General features: G+C 41.5%; 1 protein-coding gene across 2 annotated transcripts in view; it reads right to left on the reverse strand.

The window, feature by feature from the left end:
• The window catches only part of OCA2 (OCA2 melanosomal transmembrane protein), a 342,859-nt gene that overhangs the window by 169,983 nt on the left and 153,729 nt on the right, over positions 1–19,147 (reverse strand). For both annotated transcript variants that reach the window (XM_026447197.1, XM_026447196.1), the window contains one exon: positions 1,099–1,226. In XM_026447197.1, coding sequence (XP_026302982.1) covers positions 1,099–1,226 — 128 coding nt within the window. The remainder of the gene's footprint in view (positions 1–1,098; positions 1,227–19,147) is intronic.

Raw genomic sequence — 19,147 nt, forward strand, 5'->3', positions numbered from 1 at the left:
TTCATTTGGATGATGTAATAATTATAAAAGTATATACACTTAACAACCGATCCTCAAGATACATGAAGCAAAAGCTGACACACTTGAAAGGAAAAGTACCCAATCCAACAAAATCGTTGAAGACTGCAATACCCTTCTTTCAATCACTGAAAGAACAGTTTCACAGAATATCAGAGGTAATGTGCAAGAAAAAAACAGAACGGTTAACAAGCAGGACAAATCTGACACTCACAGAACACTCCAGAGAACAGCAGCAGAATACATATCACAAGTAGAATATTCTCCAAGACAGATCAAATGCTAGACCATAAAACAAGTCTTAAAAAAATTAAACGGACTGCAATTGTGCAACGTATGTCCTGTGACCACAACTGAATTAAATAAGTCAAAAACATAAAGAAACACGGGCAATCCACGAATAGCTGGAACCTTCAAAACATACTTTGAAATAACCCATAAGTCAAACAAAGAAATTATATGGAAAATTAGAAAATATTTCTAGCTTAATGAAAACAAAAGCACATTACATGTTAAACTGAAGAAATGCAAAGAAGTGGTGCTGGGGGAATAGTCTGAGGAGTATTATCTTTCTGTGTTAGTAAATCTTTCTGTTTGAGGAGGACACGAGTTTGTTAATGAAGTCTCAAGATTTAAAAGTATTGTGAGTAATTTTGTAACAATTGTAACGGAAACCATACATATTACTGATGTAGTCTTTTCCATGATAACAGAAATTGTACTCAAATATTACACAAAATGAACCAGATCCAGGTCACACTACCTCGTAAACTTGCTGTTTTAAGTAATTTAGCTCCAGACTCAACTTACAACAAATTATATTTGATAGAAAATGAAATTAGAATGAGTTTACAAATCACAAAGATAATTCATGAAAAAAAATAAGCAGTGCTACCAGAAATCTCCTAGTGGCTAAGGTAAAGCTGGTTAACTTAAAATAGTCCAATTACAACCTCCATTGTTTTCCACTTAGATAATACGAGGAAAGAGTTATAGATGTAGCCTTTCTTCATTCACCAAACAAAATATGAAAGACAAAATCAGGTAAAATGCCATATGGCAAAAGTTCTAAAATCTTACCTCCATCAGAACAAAGAGCGCTGCAAAAAACAGAAGTGTTGCCCATTCCACTCTGTGTAGAATTATCTCAAAATCATGAATATCAGCTAAAATTAGCAACCAGATGGCACCCAGAATAGCAATCCATCCTGCAAATAAGTAAACAGACATGGAGATATAGTTCCACTGTTAACACACCAATTCTTTTTTTTAATCTTCTGGTTGCCTTTTTCTTTATCAAGAATAATTGTCATACAACAAACTGCATATATTTAAAATACATATAATTTCTATTTGGATATACGTATACTCATGAAACCAACACTGTAATCAAGATAACGAACACGGCCATTGACCCTAGGAGTTTATTTATGCCTACGCTCTTGTACCTCCTCTAGCTCCTCTTGTCAACCCCCACACTCTCAGTAAGCCATTCTTCTCTTTTCTTTCACTATAGATTGGTTTACATTTTCTATAAATGCAGGTTTTCTGTAAATTACACCATTGCTTTTGTTGTTGTTGTTTTGGGGGTTTTCTTGAGACATAGTTTTGCTCAGTCGCCCAGGTTGGGCTGCAGTTTGACTCACTGCAACCTCCACCTCCCGGGCCCAAGCTGGGGAGCCTCAGCCTCCCAAGCAGCTGGGATTACAGGTGCACGCCATCACACCAGTTAATTTTTTGCATTTTTAGTAGAGACAAGGTTTCGCTATGTTGGCCAGGCTGGTATCAAACTCCTGGTCTCAAGTGATCTGCCTACCTCCACCTCCCAAAGTGCTTGGATTACAGGCACATGCCACCACACCCAGCCAGTTGTGTTTTTTTGTCTGACTATTTCTCAATAGACAGATCATCCAGACAAAAACAATCAATATTCAGCCTAACCATGTTAAGATCCTTCACTGTTGGCCAGGCGCGGTGGCTCACGCCTGTAATCCCATCACTTTGGCAGGCCCAAGTGGGCAGATCACCTGAGATTGGGAGTTCGAGACCATCCTGACCAACATGGAGAAACCCTGTCTCTAATAAAAACACAAAATTAGCCAGATGTGGTGGCGCATGCCTGTAATCCCAGCTGCTTGGGAGGCTGAGGCAGGAGAATCGCTTGAACATGGGAGGTGGAGGTTGCGGTGAGCTGAGATCGCACCATTGCACTCCAGCCTGGGCAACAAGAGTGAAACTCCGTCTCAAAAAAAAAAAAAAAAAGATCCTTCACTGTTGGTGTGTGAGTCAGTAGTTCATCCCTTTTTAACGTGCAGTAGTATGCTAGTGTGTGGATATATTACCATGTACATATCATTCACCTATTAATGGACATGTGGATTGTTTCCAGTGTCGGCTATTTCAAATAAACATGCTGTGAACATTCATATACAAGTCTTTGTATGTACATATGCTTTCAGTTTCCTTGGCTAATACCTAGGGAATGAGATGTTTGGATATATGATAGATTAATACTATGCAATGTTATATGAAACATTTACGCTTCAGGCAACTGCAAAACTATTTTCCAAAATAATTTCATCATTTTACAATCCCACCAGCAGTGTATGAGAATTCCAGTTCTTACATCTTCACCAAAACTTGATCAGCCTTTCTGATTTTAGACATTATAATGGATGTGTAGTGGGATCTTATTGTGGTTTCCAATTGCATTTCTCTCATGATTAATGATATTGAGCATCCGTTTTATTTTTATTTTTATTTTTTTGAGATGGAGTCTCACTCTGTGGCCCAGGCTGGAGCACAGTGCTGCAATCTCAGCTCACTGCAACCTCCATCTACCAGGTTCAAGCGATGCTCCTGCCTTTGCCTCCCAAGTAGCTGGGATTACAAGTGTGTACCACCCTGCCCAGCTAATTTTTGTATTTTCAGTAGAGACGGGGTTTTACCATGTTGGCCACGCTGGTCACGAACTCCTGACCTCGAGCCCACCTTGGCCTCCCAAAGTACTGGAATTACAGGCATGAGCTACCACGCCGAGCTGACATTCAGCATCTTTTACTTATTTGCCATCCATATATCTTCTTTCATAAAGTTTTTGTTTAAATGCTCTGGTTATTTTTTTCCTTACTGGTTAGAGCAAATGAAACCCAAAATAAGTAGAAGAAAAGAAACAATAAAGACTGGAGCAGAAATCAATGAAATAGAAAATGGAAAAAAAAGTTAGAGAAAAGCAAAGATACCAAAACCTCGTTCTTTCAAAAGCTCAGTAAGATCAGTCAACTTTTAGCCTATCTGAATAGAGCAAGTGAGAAAACAAAATTGCCAATATCAAGAATAAGATCGGTGGCATGACTATAGATTCTACAGATATAAAAATGTGGACTTGTTTTCAACAGCTGCCATAACAAATGATCATAAACATAGTGGCTTGACATTCCCTTTGAAAACCAGCACAAGACAGGGATGCCCTCTCTCACCACTCCTGTTCAACATAGTGTTGGAAGTTCTGGCCAGGGCAATCATGCAGGAGAAAGAAATAAAGGGTATTCAATTAGGAAAAGAGGAAGTCAAATTGTCCCTGTTTGCAGATGACATGACTGTATATTTAGAAAACCCCATCGTCTCAGCCCAAAATCTCCTTAAGCTGATAAGCAACTTCCTCAAAGTCTCAGGATACAAAATCAATGTGCAAAAATCACAAGCATTCTTTTTTTTTTTTTTTTTTTTGAGACGGAGTCTTGCTCTGTCGCCCGGGCTAGAGTGCAGTGGCCAGATCTCAGCTCACTGCAAGCTCCGCCTCCCGGGTTTACGCCATTCTCCTGCCTCAGCCTCCGGAGTAGCTGGGACTACAGGCGACCGCCACTTCGCCCGGCTAGTTTTTTGTATTTTTAGTAGAGACGGGGTTTCACCGTGTTAGCCAGGATGGTCTCAATCTCCTGACCTCGTGATCTGCCCGTCTCGGCCTCCCAAAGTGCTGGGATTACAGGTTTGAGCCACCGCGCCCGGCCACAAGCATTCTTATACACCAATAACAGACAAACAGACAGCCAAATCACGAGTGAACTCCCATTCACAATTGCTTCAAAGAAAATAAAATACCTAGGAATCCAACTTACAAGGGACATGAAGGACCTCTTCAAGGAGAATTACAAACCACTGCTCAATGAAATAAAAGAGGACACAAACAAATGGAAGAACATTCTATGCTCATGGATAGGAAGAATCAATATCATGAAAACGGCCATACTGCTCAAGGTAATTTATAGATTCAATGCCATCCCCGTCAAGCTACCAATGACTTTCTTCACAGAATTGGATAAAACTACTTTAAAGTTTATATGGAACCAAAAAAGAACCTGCATTGCCAAGACAATCCTAAGCCAAAAGAACAAAGCTGAAGGCATCTTGCTACCTGACTTCAAATTATACTACAAGGCTACAGTAACCAAAACAGCATGGTACTGGTACCAAAACAGAGATATAGACCAATGGAACAGAACAGAGCCCTCAGAAATAATACCACACATCTACAATCATCTGATCTTTGACAAACCTGACTTTGAAGAATTGGGGAAAGGATTCCCTATTTAATAAATGGTGCTGGGAAAACTGGCTAGCCATACGTAGAAAGCTGAAACTGGATCCCTTCCTTACACCTTTTATAAAAATTAATTCAAGATGGATTAAAGACTTAAATGTCAGACCTAAAACTATAAAAACCCTAGAAGAAAACCTAGGCAATACCATTCAGGACATAGGCATGAGCAAGGACTTCACGTGTAAAACACCAAAAGCAACAGCAACAAAAGCCAAAATTGACAAATGGAATCTAATTAAACTAAAGAGCTTCTGCACAGCAAAAGAAACTACCATCAGAGTAAACAGGCAACCTACAGAATGGGAGAAAATTTTTGCAAACTACCCATCTGACAAAGGGCTAATATCCAGAATCTACAAAGAACTTAAATTTATAAGAAAAAAATCAAACCACCTCATCAAAATGTGGGCGAAGGATATGAACAGACACTGCTCAAAAGAAGACACTTATGCACTTATGTAGCCAACAGATATATGAAAAAATGCTCATCATCACTGGTCATCAGAGAAATGCAAATCAAAACCACAATGAGATATCATTTCACACCAGTTAGAATGGCAATCATTAAAAAGTCAGGAAACAACAGATGCTGGAGAGGATGTGGAGAAATAGGAACACTTTTACACTGTTGGTGGGACTGTAAACTAGTTCAATCATTGTGGAATACAGTGTGGCGACTCCTCAAGGATCTAGAACTAGAAATACCATTTGACCCAGCCATCCTATTACTGGGTATATACCCAAAGGATTACAAACCATGCTTCTATAAAGACACATGCACACGTACGTTTATTACAGCACTGTTCACAATAGCAAAGACTCGGAACTAACCCAAATGTCCATCAATGATAGACTGGATTAAGAAAACGTGGCACATATACACCATGGAATACTATGCAGCCATAAAAATGCATGAGTTCATGTCCTTTGCAGGGACATAGACGAAGCTGGAAACCATCATTCTCAGCAAACTATCGCCAAGAACAGAAAACCAAACACCGCATGTTCTCACTCACAGGTGGGAATTGAACAATGAGAACACTTGGACACAGGGTGGGGAACACCACACACCCGGGATGGGGGACAGGGAAGGGAAAGCATTAGGAGATATACCTAATGTAAATGACGAGTTAATGGGTGCAGCACACCAACATGGCACATGTATACATATGTAACAAACCTGCACGTTGTGCACATGTACCCTAGAACTTAAAGTATAATAAAAAATAAACATAGCGGCTTGAAATAACACCTATTTATCAGATCATGGTTTTCCTAGGTCAGAGGATGCTGGCTTACAGCCGAACGTCTGCTTAGAGTCTCATGAAGCCACAGCCACAGTGTTGGCAGGGCTGCATTCCTGTCAAGGGGCTCTAGGGGAGGATGTTTCTCTGCTCATTCAGGTGTTGACATAACCCAGTTCTCTGCAGCTGTAAGACTAAGGCCCCTGTTTCCTTACTGGCTGTCACCCAAAAGCTGTGCTGAGCTTCCAGAGGCACCCACATTCCCAGCCTCATGCCTCCATTCCTCCATCTTCAAAGCCAGCAATGTCCCTCTCACACTTCAAATCTCTCCTGCCTCTTCGCCTGTCACAGTTCTCTAACTGGCTCTTCTGTCTTCCACTTTATTTTTAAGGGTCCTTGTGATTACACTGAATCTATCTGGATAATCCAGAATCTCCCTTTATGAAGGTTTATAACCTAAATCCACCTGCAAAGTTCCTTGGCTATGTAATATAACATACATGGCCATTAACATCAGGAACTAGAGGGTGCACTCTTTTGAGGCAGAGAGGTATGTATGAATTAATTTGGGAAAAATTAACATTTTAACAATATAGGAGCATCTGATCTATAAACACAGTATATAGCTCCAATTATTTATGTGTTCTTTCATTTTTCCTAAGAATGTTTTGTATAAATCCCAGCACTCCTTTTTGTAGAAATTAACAAACTGATTCTAAAAATCACATAAGAATGCAAAGGACTAGAATAACCAATACAACTTGTGTAAAAGAAGAACAAAGTTTGAGAATATACATTATCTTACTTCAAGATTTATTACACGGCAACAGCAATAAAAACAGTGTGATATTGCATCAGAATAAATTGATCAATGGAGAATCCAAAAATATACCCATATATTTATGGTCCATTGATTTTTTTGCAAAGATTCAATGGTGGTTTAATACAGAAGGAGAAGTCTTTTCCACATATGGTGCTGGAACAGTTGGATATTCACATGCAAAAGAACTTTTACTTTGATCTGTTCACTAATCATATACAAAATTTAATACAAATGGATTATAGGCCTAAATGTAAAACATAACTATAAAACTTCTGAAAGAAAATACAGGAAGAAATCTCTGACCCTGAGTTAAAGGTTTTCTTAGATATAACACTACAAACATAATATATAAAAACAAAAAAATCATATTAATTGGACTTTATCAAAATTACAAATTCCTGTTTTTCAAAGGGCACTGTCAAGTAAAAGTAGAGAAAAGCCACAAACTGGGAGAAAATATTTCCAAATCATCTATGCGATAAAAGACTAATATCTAGAATATATATATATTTTTTAATTCTCAAAATTCAACAAGTAAACAAACAACCCAATTAAAATGGGAAATATTTTAAACGGACACTTCAACAAAGAAGATATAACACTGGCAAATGTGTACAAGAAATGATGGTCAAATACCACTAGCCATTAGGGAAACGTGGAGTAAAACCACAATGACATTTCACCATCTACCTTCAAATGTGTAAAAGCAAAAACACTGACTAAAGTGAATGTTGACAAGGAGATGAAGGAACAGGAACTTTCAAGCACTGCTGGTGGGAGTGCAAAATTGTGTAACCATTCTGTAAAACAGCGTGGCAGTTTTTAAAAACATGATCCACACACCCACCAATATGAACCCACCATTCCACTTTGAAGTATTTACCCAAGAGAAATTAAAGCATAAGGTAACACAAAGAATTGAACACAGTGTTTACTGTAGTCTTAGTCTTGATGGTCAAAAACTGGAAACAATTCAAATATCCATCAACAGGTGAATGTATGTCCAAAAAAATGGTGTCATATTCAAACCATGGAATACTACTCAGTAATAACAGGAATGAATTACTGATGTATGCTACCACATGGATGAATCTCATCATAATTATGCTGAATGAAAGAAGCCGGAACAAATATATATATTTTTTAAAAAAAATAAAAATAAAAAATAAAAAAATAAAAATGGTTAAAATGACAAATTTTATGTGATATATACACACCACATGTGTATCTTATATGTATAAAACATATATGTATATATCACGTGTGGATACATACATATCTATATACTATACATATCACATACTTTTTTTTTTTTTGAGACGGAGTCTCGCTCTGTCGCCCTGGCTGGAGTGCAGTGGCCGGATCTCAGCTCACTGCAAGCTCCGCCTCCCAGGTTTACGCCATTCTCCTGCCTCAGCCTCCCAAGTAGCTGGGACTACAGGCACCCGCCACCTTGCCCGGCTAGCTTTTTGTATTTTTTTAGTAGAGATGGGGTTTCACTGTGTTAGCCAGGATGGTCTCGAACTCCTGACCTCGTGATCCGCCCGTCTCGGCCTCCTAAAGTGCTGGGATTACAGGCTTGAGCCACCGCACCCGGCACATATCATATACTTTATATGCATACACAATTTTATGTGATATACATGTATCGCACAAGCCTTACTATATATTTTTAAGCATATGACATATTATTTTTCTTACTACAATAGAAAAACTTTAAAAAGGGTGATGGGGTTGGGAAGGGCACTGTCATTTAACGTGTGAAAGGCAGGCCATGTTTTATATCATGCAAAAATGTTGGGACCCCAGTGTTAGACAGGGAGAAGTCCGTGAGATTTCTCAGCAAAGAGGCTGCAGTGGCCTAATTTTTCTACTTATGTTAGCTTTGTCTCCTAACCAGAACGTTACTTTTCTTTGAATTCTCCAGGGCACCTACCACACAGAAGACAGACAGGCATCATCACACCTGACGGTGACTCCTTCACTGCTCCTCTAACACAGATCACCACATCTTTTCTTTCAATTCTCAGTAAGAAATAATTGCTCCAGTTTCACTTGTCCTGAATAAAGCTTTCTGACCCCAGAAATGGCAGCCCTTGTTTTCTCTGCCATATAGCAATAAGAAGCTCTCTCTAAAAGTCAGTAAGAATACAAGTTCTTTTCCATGATTCTGAGAGAAATTTCAGTCATGACAAAAAGCTGGAAGGTACTTTAGGACTCTTTTTGATAGTTCTCTTTTCTCTTCTCAATTGTGGAGGCCTGCACTTTCCTCCAGCCAGAACTCCTGCCATAGCACTCATCCATCCAATGTCAGAAAAGGCTCCAGAGTCATGGAGATTTGTCTTGTTAGAAAAGTTCCCTGCAATAGCCTACAATTGAATGAAGACCTTGTCCCTGCAAAACCTCAATTTCCCTCTTACTTTTAATCGCGCTGCCTGCGGAGCCAGTGGCACTAATCAGCCTTTTCGGGGCACAAGCCCGTCTGCCTGGTATCACCTGGTCCTGCTCTGAGTCTAGGCCGCACGTCTACGCAGCCCAGGTCCCTGTGAGCAATGCTCCAGGCTGCTCGGCTCAGCACCGGCTCCTCAGGGACACCGACAAAGGGTGAGGCAGTGGTTCTTCCACAGTGTACTGGAAGCAAAAGCCACTGACGGGAACATCACAGTTTCCAGCTTCACATTCGATTACAAATTCTAACAACGTGTCATTCAGACTCTTTTTCTAAAAATTAAAAATGCAGTTGAGTGGAGATGAATACAGATAAAAAGTACCATTTATGTGAGCCGTCTTCATCCTGTGGAGCTTCTATCAGACCCTTTCCTCGAGTGGGCATTAATCTCTCACCAAGAGCTTTGCCATTTCTCAACGCAAAAAATCGGAGATAAGTGGCTCTGTACTTTCATTTGTGTCTCCAACAAAGTCAAGTTCCATGCCGAACAAATAGCTAAAGGAGCCTCTTTTCCCTTATTCCTAAAGCCCTGGGCAACATGATTCAAAGGAAAGTAGGAAAGGGATTCTGCCAGTCCCCCAGCTGCCTCCTACACACAGGCATTTGCTGGTCATCTCTCAGCACCCCAGTCCAGGGGGAAACTGAGGCTCCCGAAGATGGACTGGTTTTCTGCAGGCTGCACAGCTTGCTGGGGTGAAGCCAGGATTCAATCCCCAGTCTGCAAGAATTTCCTTCCATGCTGCCACGTTGCATTCCTCTGATGTGCTCAGGCTTCTGATGGAATGCTTTTGCTAATTATGAACAGATCTGGTTTATTTATTTCAAATCTCTTGCCACCGTGTGACTGGATTAATATACTGAGAAACGTAACTTAATTTTGTTCTATTTGAAATCTTGTCATCTTTTATATAAAAGACATACCGTACATGTTCCTTGCCCTGGACATTGCATAACTGACTTTGAACAAAGGCAATACTTTCCTCATCAATTAAGATGAACTAACCTATATGCCTTGAGGCACACAGGATGCATCTCCAGAGACTATCTCAAGAGTTACTCATCTCATATTCATCCTTCCAAACGGGAAAACCCGCAGATGGACTATGCACACTGTATACAGTACAAACCACCCTGTATACAGTACAAACCACCCTGCCTGCTGCCCTTTCATGAGGTTATTACATGAGTACTGGCCATCAACTGCCTGAAACAGACCAAGTGAGATCACAAATCATCAAGGACTTTCTGTTGCACAGGTACATTGTGGTTGTCCCTGGGGCAGTCCTAGCTGTCTCACTTACCCAAGAATTCAACCTCCAGGGTGCAAACCCAGTGCTTCCTTGTGGGGAGCCCCCACTCCACAGTTGGGTGGGTGAGTAGTACAGGGCACATGGGATGAGCCGGTTTAGAAAGTCGGAAGGAGCTGAGTGACCAGGGCGTTAAGGTCTATTATGGCACCACGCATCAGGCAGTTGCTATGGGAGCAGAAGGAAGGAGCACCTAACTACTTACTCAATTATCATCTAGACTGCACAGGCTTTCTCTCAAGAGAAAACTCCCATTCTTTCTAGTTTTCCTTTAAAATCCAGCAAAAGTAAGACCATATTTTATAATCTTTGTGTCTTCCTGCACTGCTTAGCCATCAGCCTGAACTGTTTGTTAATATCTCATGCAGTCATGCACCAGGCACTGCTCTTCAGGCCTCTGTGTGTATTACCTGATTCAATCCTCACAGCAATTGTAAAGCCTAGCTCCAACACTCAGTTGCTTTTATGGGCACCTGCTATGTGCTGCAGGACACAGGCTTAGAATTAGGAAGATCGAGCTCCAGATCGAGCTCCAGATCTGCCGTCTCCCTCCTAGACCCAGAAAGTGGCTGTGACTGCCCCAGATACCGGCTGTAGCTGCAACACCAAAGCTCGGAGTGAAGCTAATGGCTTCCGTTCAACATCTGGAAGCTTCTGCATGGTTTCCAATCTGGCTAGGAAATGCCACAACTACATCAAGTGAATCATTTAAAAAGAGTTGAGGTTGGAAAGAATATAGATGATTCTATTTCTGAGCATTTTGCTTCAAATAAAGATTTCCACCAATGTGGACAGGGCAGGGGCACGGGGACGCTGCTGACTTTCCCCTCCCTCTCTTCACCGTCCCCACACATTCTCTGCCCCAGAGGCTGACTTGTGCAGACCACATCAAAAGGTTCCATGCCCCAGGATGCCAGTCAGGCTCTGCCCTTGACACCAGAGAGTAAATGCGCCTGTTTCTAAGTTTTTTATAAATGGAATCATATAGCATATCCTCTGTCAGATTTGTCTTTTGGCCAACATGTTTGTGAGATTCAGTCACGTAATACATTTATTTATTTCTGTATAGTATTCCACGGTATGACTGTCCCGCCATTCGTCCATTCTCGGGGCTGATATCTGAGTTGTGTCCAGTTTGGGGCTTTTGTAAATAGGCTGCTATGAGCATTTTCAGACAGTCTTTTGGTGTGCAAAGGTACATATTTTTGTTGGGCATACCACTATGAACAAAATTACTGAGCAGAAGATATACCTTGTTCTAAACTTTAGTAGATGCTGTCAAATCATTTTCAAAAGTCATTGTACAAATGTACAATCTTATCAGCAATGCACGACACTTCCTACTGCTCTACAACCTTTCAGCACTTAGTACTGTCCGTCTTTTATTCTAACCATTTAGGTGTGGATATAATGGCATCTCGCTGTGGTTAAATTCTGCATTTTACTCATGACTTACAAGGTTGAACACCCTTTCATATGCTTATTAATACTTTCAGTAAGTTCAATATCTTCTTCCGTGAAGTGTCTAGTTAAGATTCCTGCCCATTTTTCTATTAGAGGGCTCTGTCTTTTCTTATTGATCTATAGGTGCTCTTTTTATATTTTAGATATAATTTCAAAATGTGACAACGGATGCTTTTGCACACATTTTTTCCACTCTGTGGCTTCTTTTTCACTCATATGGTAGTATCTTATGAGAAACAAGTTCCCCAATTTAAGACAAAGTTATCAACCTAATCTTTTACCATTAGCGCTTTTCATACCCAATTTAAGAAGCTGAGTCACAAACATAAATAAGAAAAGGATGGACCAGCTTACCCTAGTGATTTCATGTTATGCATGAATAGACTGTAAGGTATGTTAGTCAGTTAATGCTGCAATAAAGCTACATAACAACAAAAAGAGTTGAGTCACATGGAGATGTTAGATGACATAATATGATGTGATGAAGACACTCAGCAGGATCCCTATTTTACAGAGGCCACTGAACCTGGCAGAGATTAGGTCCTCCTAAACCAAACGGGCACCCTGGGGAGGGAAGTGCCTAGAGCTGTGCAGAGGGAGAGGAGGTCCACACCTGCCTCAGCTGATGTGCCACCTAAGATCTGATGAGGCTCAGGAGGTAGCTAAGCATCTGCCCTGTCTCACCAGGGGGCATTCGAGCCCTTCTGCCCACAACTTGCAGAGGCAGGACTCCAGGCCCATTGCTTGCTAGACCAAGTGGGCTGATGCCAGCTTTTCATCAATAAAAGTGGCAAAACGGGCCGGGCACGGTGGCTCAAGCCTGTAATCCCAGCACTTTGGGAGGCTGAGACGGGCGGATCACGAGGTCAGGAGATCGAGACTACCCTGGCTAACACGGTGAAACGCCTTCTCTACTAAAAAAAAAATACAAAAAACTAGCCGGGTGAGGTGGCGGGCGCCTGTAGTCCCAGCCACTCGGGAGGCTGAGGCAGGAGAATGGCGTGAACCTGGGAGGCAGAGCTTGCAGTGAGCTGAGGTTCGGCCACGGCACTCCAGCCTGGGCGACAGAGCGAGACTCCGTCTCAAAAAAAAAAAAAAAAAAAAGTGGCAAAACTGTCACTTTTCAACGTATGCTTTCCAAGCCACTTCCAAAAACGGAAGGCAGAAAATTGTGACGGCAGGGTCAGGGAATGGTACAGCCCTACAAATATGCCATTAGAAGGCAGTAACTAAAACTGTCAGGACACTCAAGGGTTACTGTGCTTACAGGCTGGTAAGTTTCACCAAATATGAAGACCTCTAATGAGAATGCACAGACACAGACACAGAGGCAGGATCTCTGTCCTTGATAAACACAAGTACCAGTTACCCAGGCTGTCCCCCGAATGCCAGCTCACTCACATTCTAAAGCACTCACATTGTCAGAGAGAGACAGTGGCGGGCTGAGCTCCCGGGATGGCCCGAGAGACGCCTGCATCGACGCACATGCCCTGAGCACACTCCGGTCTCTGTGGCCTTGGGAGTGGCGGACTAGACTGAGCTCTGCCCCGAGGACTGCACAGGCTCATGGAGAAGACAGTTCACATACAACTGCCATGATGGACCTGGGACGGCTACACTAGCCTCACACACCAGGGTACTATAGGGGCCTCTCAGCTAAATCCCTACGCTTGCCGAGGCCATGGGGGAACCAACCAGAGCTTAACTGAACGCTGGTGCTGTTCTGTGGTCTCGAGCATCTTTGAAACATGTTGAAAATCAAACAGGCTCCAAGAAGCTTCATGTTCTTGATGGTCAAAACTCACGTGAACTAGAACATCCATGACAAACTCATAAAAACGTCAGCAAGAAAGGAAGGCGCCATGACTAATGTTTCCTTAACTTTTTATTTTCCCTTTTTTAGGTCTCGATGTCAAATGATTTTCTAACCTCTACTTTTAAAAAATTAACTGAAATGTTGGCAATGTTTATGAGTATTATTCACCACTCACAATAAGACTGTACTGATATTTGTACTCAACTTCTGGTACCCTCAGGGCCTATTAAATGCAGTGATATTCAAAATATGAATATTATGCTCCCTAGATATCATGAAGGAGTAGAATTAAAATCGTGGGGGCTTAAAATGATGTCATCTCATTGTGGTTAAATTCTGCATTTTACTGATGACTTATGAGGTTGAGTGCCTTTTCATATGCTCATTTATTCATTAAAACGAGTAAATTCTTGCCCAAGAATAACTAAGCATAAAGAAATAACGCTAAATGCAGTTTAAGAATTCTCATTTTGCACTGGTGCATTTGGGCTTTGTTAAAGAATCAGGTTCATTATCGCAGAGGCAGGCCCGTGCTGCAGGTGCATTAGACGCTGTCAGGAATCATGCCTTATTCACAGGAATCCCCAGTGCCTCACAGTGAGGAGTGGGTAAAAACACACTCACAAATACCGGATCAACAAGCGAATGAACAAGCAGCTAAAGTATCCACATAAAACAAGGAATGCAGATTCTCAGAATGCCACACAACTTGAGTCTTCTTGCAGAAAGTAACATTTACTCCTCATTGCAGGTTTTCCTGTGGTCCTTGGGAACCACCCAGGTCACCGACTGCACAACTGCAGTGAGCTGAATTCCACGTGGATGGAGCCTGGAGAGGTGGGCCAGAGAACAGCCTGACTCTGAGAAACACGCCCAGCTCTTCTAGGACATCACACAGCTTTGCCATTGGGAGTGAACCCCCTTTCTTCTCAGGCTCCTCAAAATCCAAATAGAATGCATTTTTGACTGATTCATTCCATGCTCACCAACATCCAGGCAGATTTTAGTCACCCCCACTGGTGGGCCACTATGTAATATTCTAAAGCACCAGATAAAACATCATCTCATGGAAAACCCTTAACAAATCGTGTAGGAGGTGTTTCGTATGTTGGTTCACTAGTAGCTTGTCAGAGCTTCCCACACCTGTCACTCTTCTCCCTACTGGACCCCCAAGAAAGTTTCCCAGCCCTGTAGTTAGGTGAAGCCACAAGACCAACCTGGCCACTAGCAATGGAACACCTAATTTCCACAAACGAACATCACAAACATCACCAAAAAACTGCTTCTTCTTATGAAAAGTTTGAGAAGTGAATGGCCACAGCATTATTCTCTCGTAAGTTATTTCGATTCTTCTTCTGATTATTAATGTTGAGGAATTTAAATACGACCACAGTGTAGCTTCAGACAAGCAAGTGAAAATGCTGATACAACCTAACACTTCTCAGCATTGTGACTGCAAAGTTAGGGATATCCTGAGCCCTGAAAAGAAGACTCTCTTGGTCCCAATATTTCTAATCATTCTGTAGCTGTGATTTCTCCAGATTTGGTTTTCTATAGCGAATATGAAGACTGTCCTTCTTATTCATGCTAAGGGGGAAATATAATTTACATAGAAAAACATTAATATATATTGAGACAATGTAGAATGCTAAGGGTAAAGACCAATGAAAAAACTGTAAGTAGTAACCATTCGATGTGAGAGGGTTAACACTTCTCTCATGAATGCACGTCTAACACCTCACTCTCCCACTCGTAACACACAGATATTTTTACTCAAATAGAGACCACTAACATCTCTGAAAAATCCACAGTTTTAAAGCTAATGTGGTAGTCCATCAAAATTATCCACCCTTTTAAAAATCTCAGCAATCTTACGGTTATACGCAGGCCTATGCGATCCAAGCCATTTGGAATGAAAAATGAAGTGAGAAACAGTCATTAAATAAATTTGCTCTACCCCAAATTCATTAACCTGTGGGTACTCAATGGAGGATATTGGCTGCATTAGTCAAAACATTTTGGAGTTAATAAAAGGAGACCACAACCAACGTGAACACCCGCATGTGGAGAATCATGACCAACCCTATGAAATGCCTCACTAGGCTCCTGGCAAGGCTGCGGTTTTAAGCAACTAGAGGAGGGACAGTGGCCTTCCTCATCCTCATATCTCACAGTGTGTACATGATGCTCAGGAAGGGAGACTCAAATGGGTAAAAATGCTCCAGAGTCAGGAACAAATCTCCTTCAGAGCAAAACAAGTCTGTCATTACTGCGAATCGCAGCTGAAATTTCCAAACAGATGGAAAAAACAAGTTCACGTGTTATTTAGTAAAAGAGCATTTCACAAATGACCAATGTGAAATGAGCATTTCACATTGACCAGAAAAGATGCTCAATGTCATTCATCAGTAGGAAATGCAAATCAAAGCTGTAATGAAGCACCACTTCACGCCTGCTATGATGAGCAGAATCAAGGACACACACAATAACAAGTGCTGGTGAAAGTGTGGAGAAATCAGAACGCTCACGCATTTTCACCAGGAAAGTAAAGGTACAATTGCTCTGGAAAAGCAATTAGCAGGGTTTCTAAAAGTTCAACAGAGAGTTGCATATGACCTTGCAGTTCCACTCCTAGGTCAATCAGCTAATAAATGGTAAATTGTGATACATACTATATACTATGATATATATGTGATATATGACATATTTACATATATAATATACATAGTATAATATAAAACATATATATGAATATCATACAGCCAAATGAAATGAAGCACTAATCCATGATGCAACATGGATGCACCTTGAAAATGTTATGCCAAGTGAAAGAAGCTGGACGCAAAAGACCACATGTTAAATGATTCCATTAAATGAGATGTTCAGAATAGGCAAATCCAGAAACAGAAAGTAGGACTAGTGGTTTCCAGGGTCTGGGGGTTGGGGAAAAAGGGGGAACAGTGCGTCAGTGACTACTTTTGGGTACAAGATTATTTGGGGAATGAGGAAAGTGTTCTGGAACTGGATACTGGCAATGGTTGTACAACTTTGTGAATATACTAAAATACACTGAATGATATAATTTTGCAAGATAAATTTCATGTTGTGTGAATTCAGTATCTCCATTTTTAAAAAACTGAGTCATTCTCTCTCCCATGATTTCACTTCTTCAGTGTTATGATGAAATGTGGTAATTTTACCCATGGTGAGGATAATAAGGAAAGAAGCTAATTATTCTAATTGACTTATAAATCCAAGATCCATATTATATTACATCATATTACATTACCTTATATTGCATTATATTATATTTATCATCACTCTGAAATAATCTCTTGGATATTTACATGCATTTAAGATGAATATTTGATGAAAATTAGAATAGAGCCATCCAGGGATTTAAATATTTTTATTACCAGGTTAACACAAACTGTATGTAATAACTGACTTAAACAGTTTACATATATCAAGGATTTTTTCTAATATGCCATAGCCTTTCCAGTAAGAGCTCCTCATTTCTTTTTTTATTTTATTTTTTTTTTTTTTGAGACAAAGTCTCGCTCCGTCACCCAGGCTGGAGTGCAGTGGCGTGATCTCCGCTCACTGAAAGCTCCGCCTCCCGGATTTACACCATTCTCCTGCCTCAGCCTCCCAAGTAGCTGGGACTACAGGCACCCGCCAACTCGCCCGGCTAGTTTTTTTTTTGTATTTTAGTAGAGACGGGGTTTCACCGTGTTAGCCAGGATGGTCTCGATCTCCTGACCTCGTGATCCACCCATCTCAGCCTCCCAAAGTGCTGGGATGACAGGCGTGAGCCACCGCGCCCGGCGGAGCCCCTCATTTCTTTTGTGGATTTCATTAGGCCTCTCATCTGTAACTTTGTAAACCAAAAACAAATTTCTAAGCCCCTCAACCAACTGACGGACCCCCTCTCAGCCAAGGACATTTCAAAGAAATCCGAAAAACGAGTTCAGGACATGATGGGAGGGAAGGGGGCCAGCTGTGCCTCACTGTACCCTCCTCCCTCTGGAATTTAGGCACACAACTGATCAGCATTCGTATTAAAACAGGCATCTTAAGACTGATAGAATAGGCACACCAATGAGAGACCAACCTCCAGCCTGAGTCTAGTACAGCGTCACATGACAGACAGCAGGCCCTGAAAGAAATCCAAGTGTTTTACCCCAAAATATGTTTCTTTGACACATTTGGAGATGGCCCTGCAAATCTGTCTTTTGTGAGGAAAATCTATATTCTGCGGAGAATCCCCTTCCCTTTCCAGATCCTTTCCCTAAGACTCTGGTATTTTTTTAGGTCTGATAAGGGCTCTGAAACCTGCCACCTGGAGGCTTCATCTGCATGACAAAACCCCTGGTCTCTGCAACCCCATATCTTAACCCAGGCTCTTCTTTCTACTGATTCTGGGACTTTAGATATAACTTAACTCTTTTAACCAATGGCCAATCAGAAAGTCTTTGAATCCACCTACGACCAGGAAGCCCTTACCCTGCCCCGCTTCGAGTTGTCACACCTCTCTGGACTGAGCCAACACACGCCTTACATGTGCTGAGGAACGTCTTCCGGTAACTTCTGTCCCCCTGACATGTACAAAATCAAGCTGTAACTCAACCACCTTGGGTACATGTTCTCAGGATCTCCTGGAGTGGTGTCACGGGCCGTGGTCACTCATTTTTGACTCAGGATAGATCTCTTCAAATAATTTACAGAGTTTCACTCTTCTCGTGGACACCTTGACTATGGAGATCATCATTTTGGACTTCCCCATTTGGTATCCTTGGCCTGTTTCTGCATCACAGCTCTGAAGGTCTTGGGGTCTACATGAGCTGTGTGGTCCTTGCTGTCCGTAATGTGACTGAAACCACCTTTGCAGAAATTGTATCAGTGAGAAAATTACGACAGTGAGGGAGATCTGATCTATCCAACCTCCCTCTTGCCTTTAGCCTTCAAGCTGCCCTTAACTATTCTTGGGCTTAAGGCAAGCTAACTTTGGCAGACATTTAGTTTATAGCTTAAATGGTATCAGCCCTTCCCCAAAACTCAATTGCATTTGTAAAGCTAATTAAAGAACACCAGGATAGGAGGATAGGAGACACTGAATTCTGCTGAAGTGTAGACATAGAAGATTACCAGCCATTATTCAGGAGGTCACAAGATACTAACTTCCCCAGTTACTCCTGCAGATAACATCTCTATTGTAGAGGCTAAGACTGGCCTTTTGAGATACCTTTTCAGGGTTCTTGCGTGTCTGAGACTGATGGCTCCATCAGGACTGGCCAGCGGCTCCTGCGGCTTTACCCAGAAGCGCTTCTGTGTGCAGAAGAACCATTTCCCACACCCTGTGATTTACACCCTCTACCAACTGGCAGCAGGCGCCTATTGCCTAGCCACCCTCCCTGCCATTCTTC

Source organism: Piliocolobus tephrosceles, chromosome 6 (assembly GCF_002776525.5).
Source record: "Piliocolobus tephrosceles isolate RC106 chromosome 6, ASM277652v3, whole genome shotgun sequence".
Taxonomy (NCBI): domain Eukaryota; kingdom Metazoa; phylum Chordata; class Mammalia; order Primates; family Cercopithecidae; genus Piliocolobus; species Piliocolobus tephrosceles.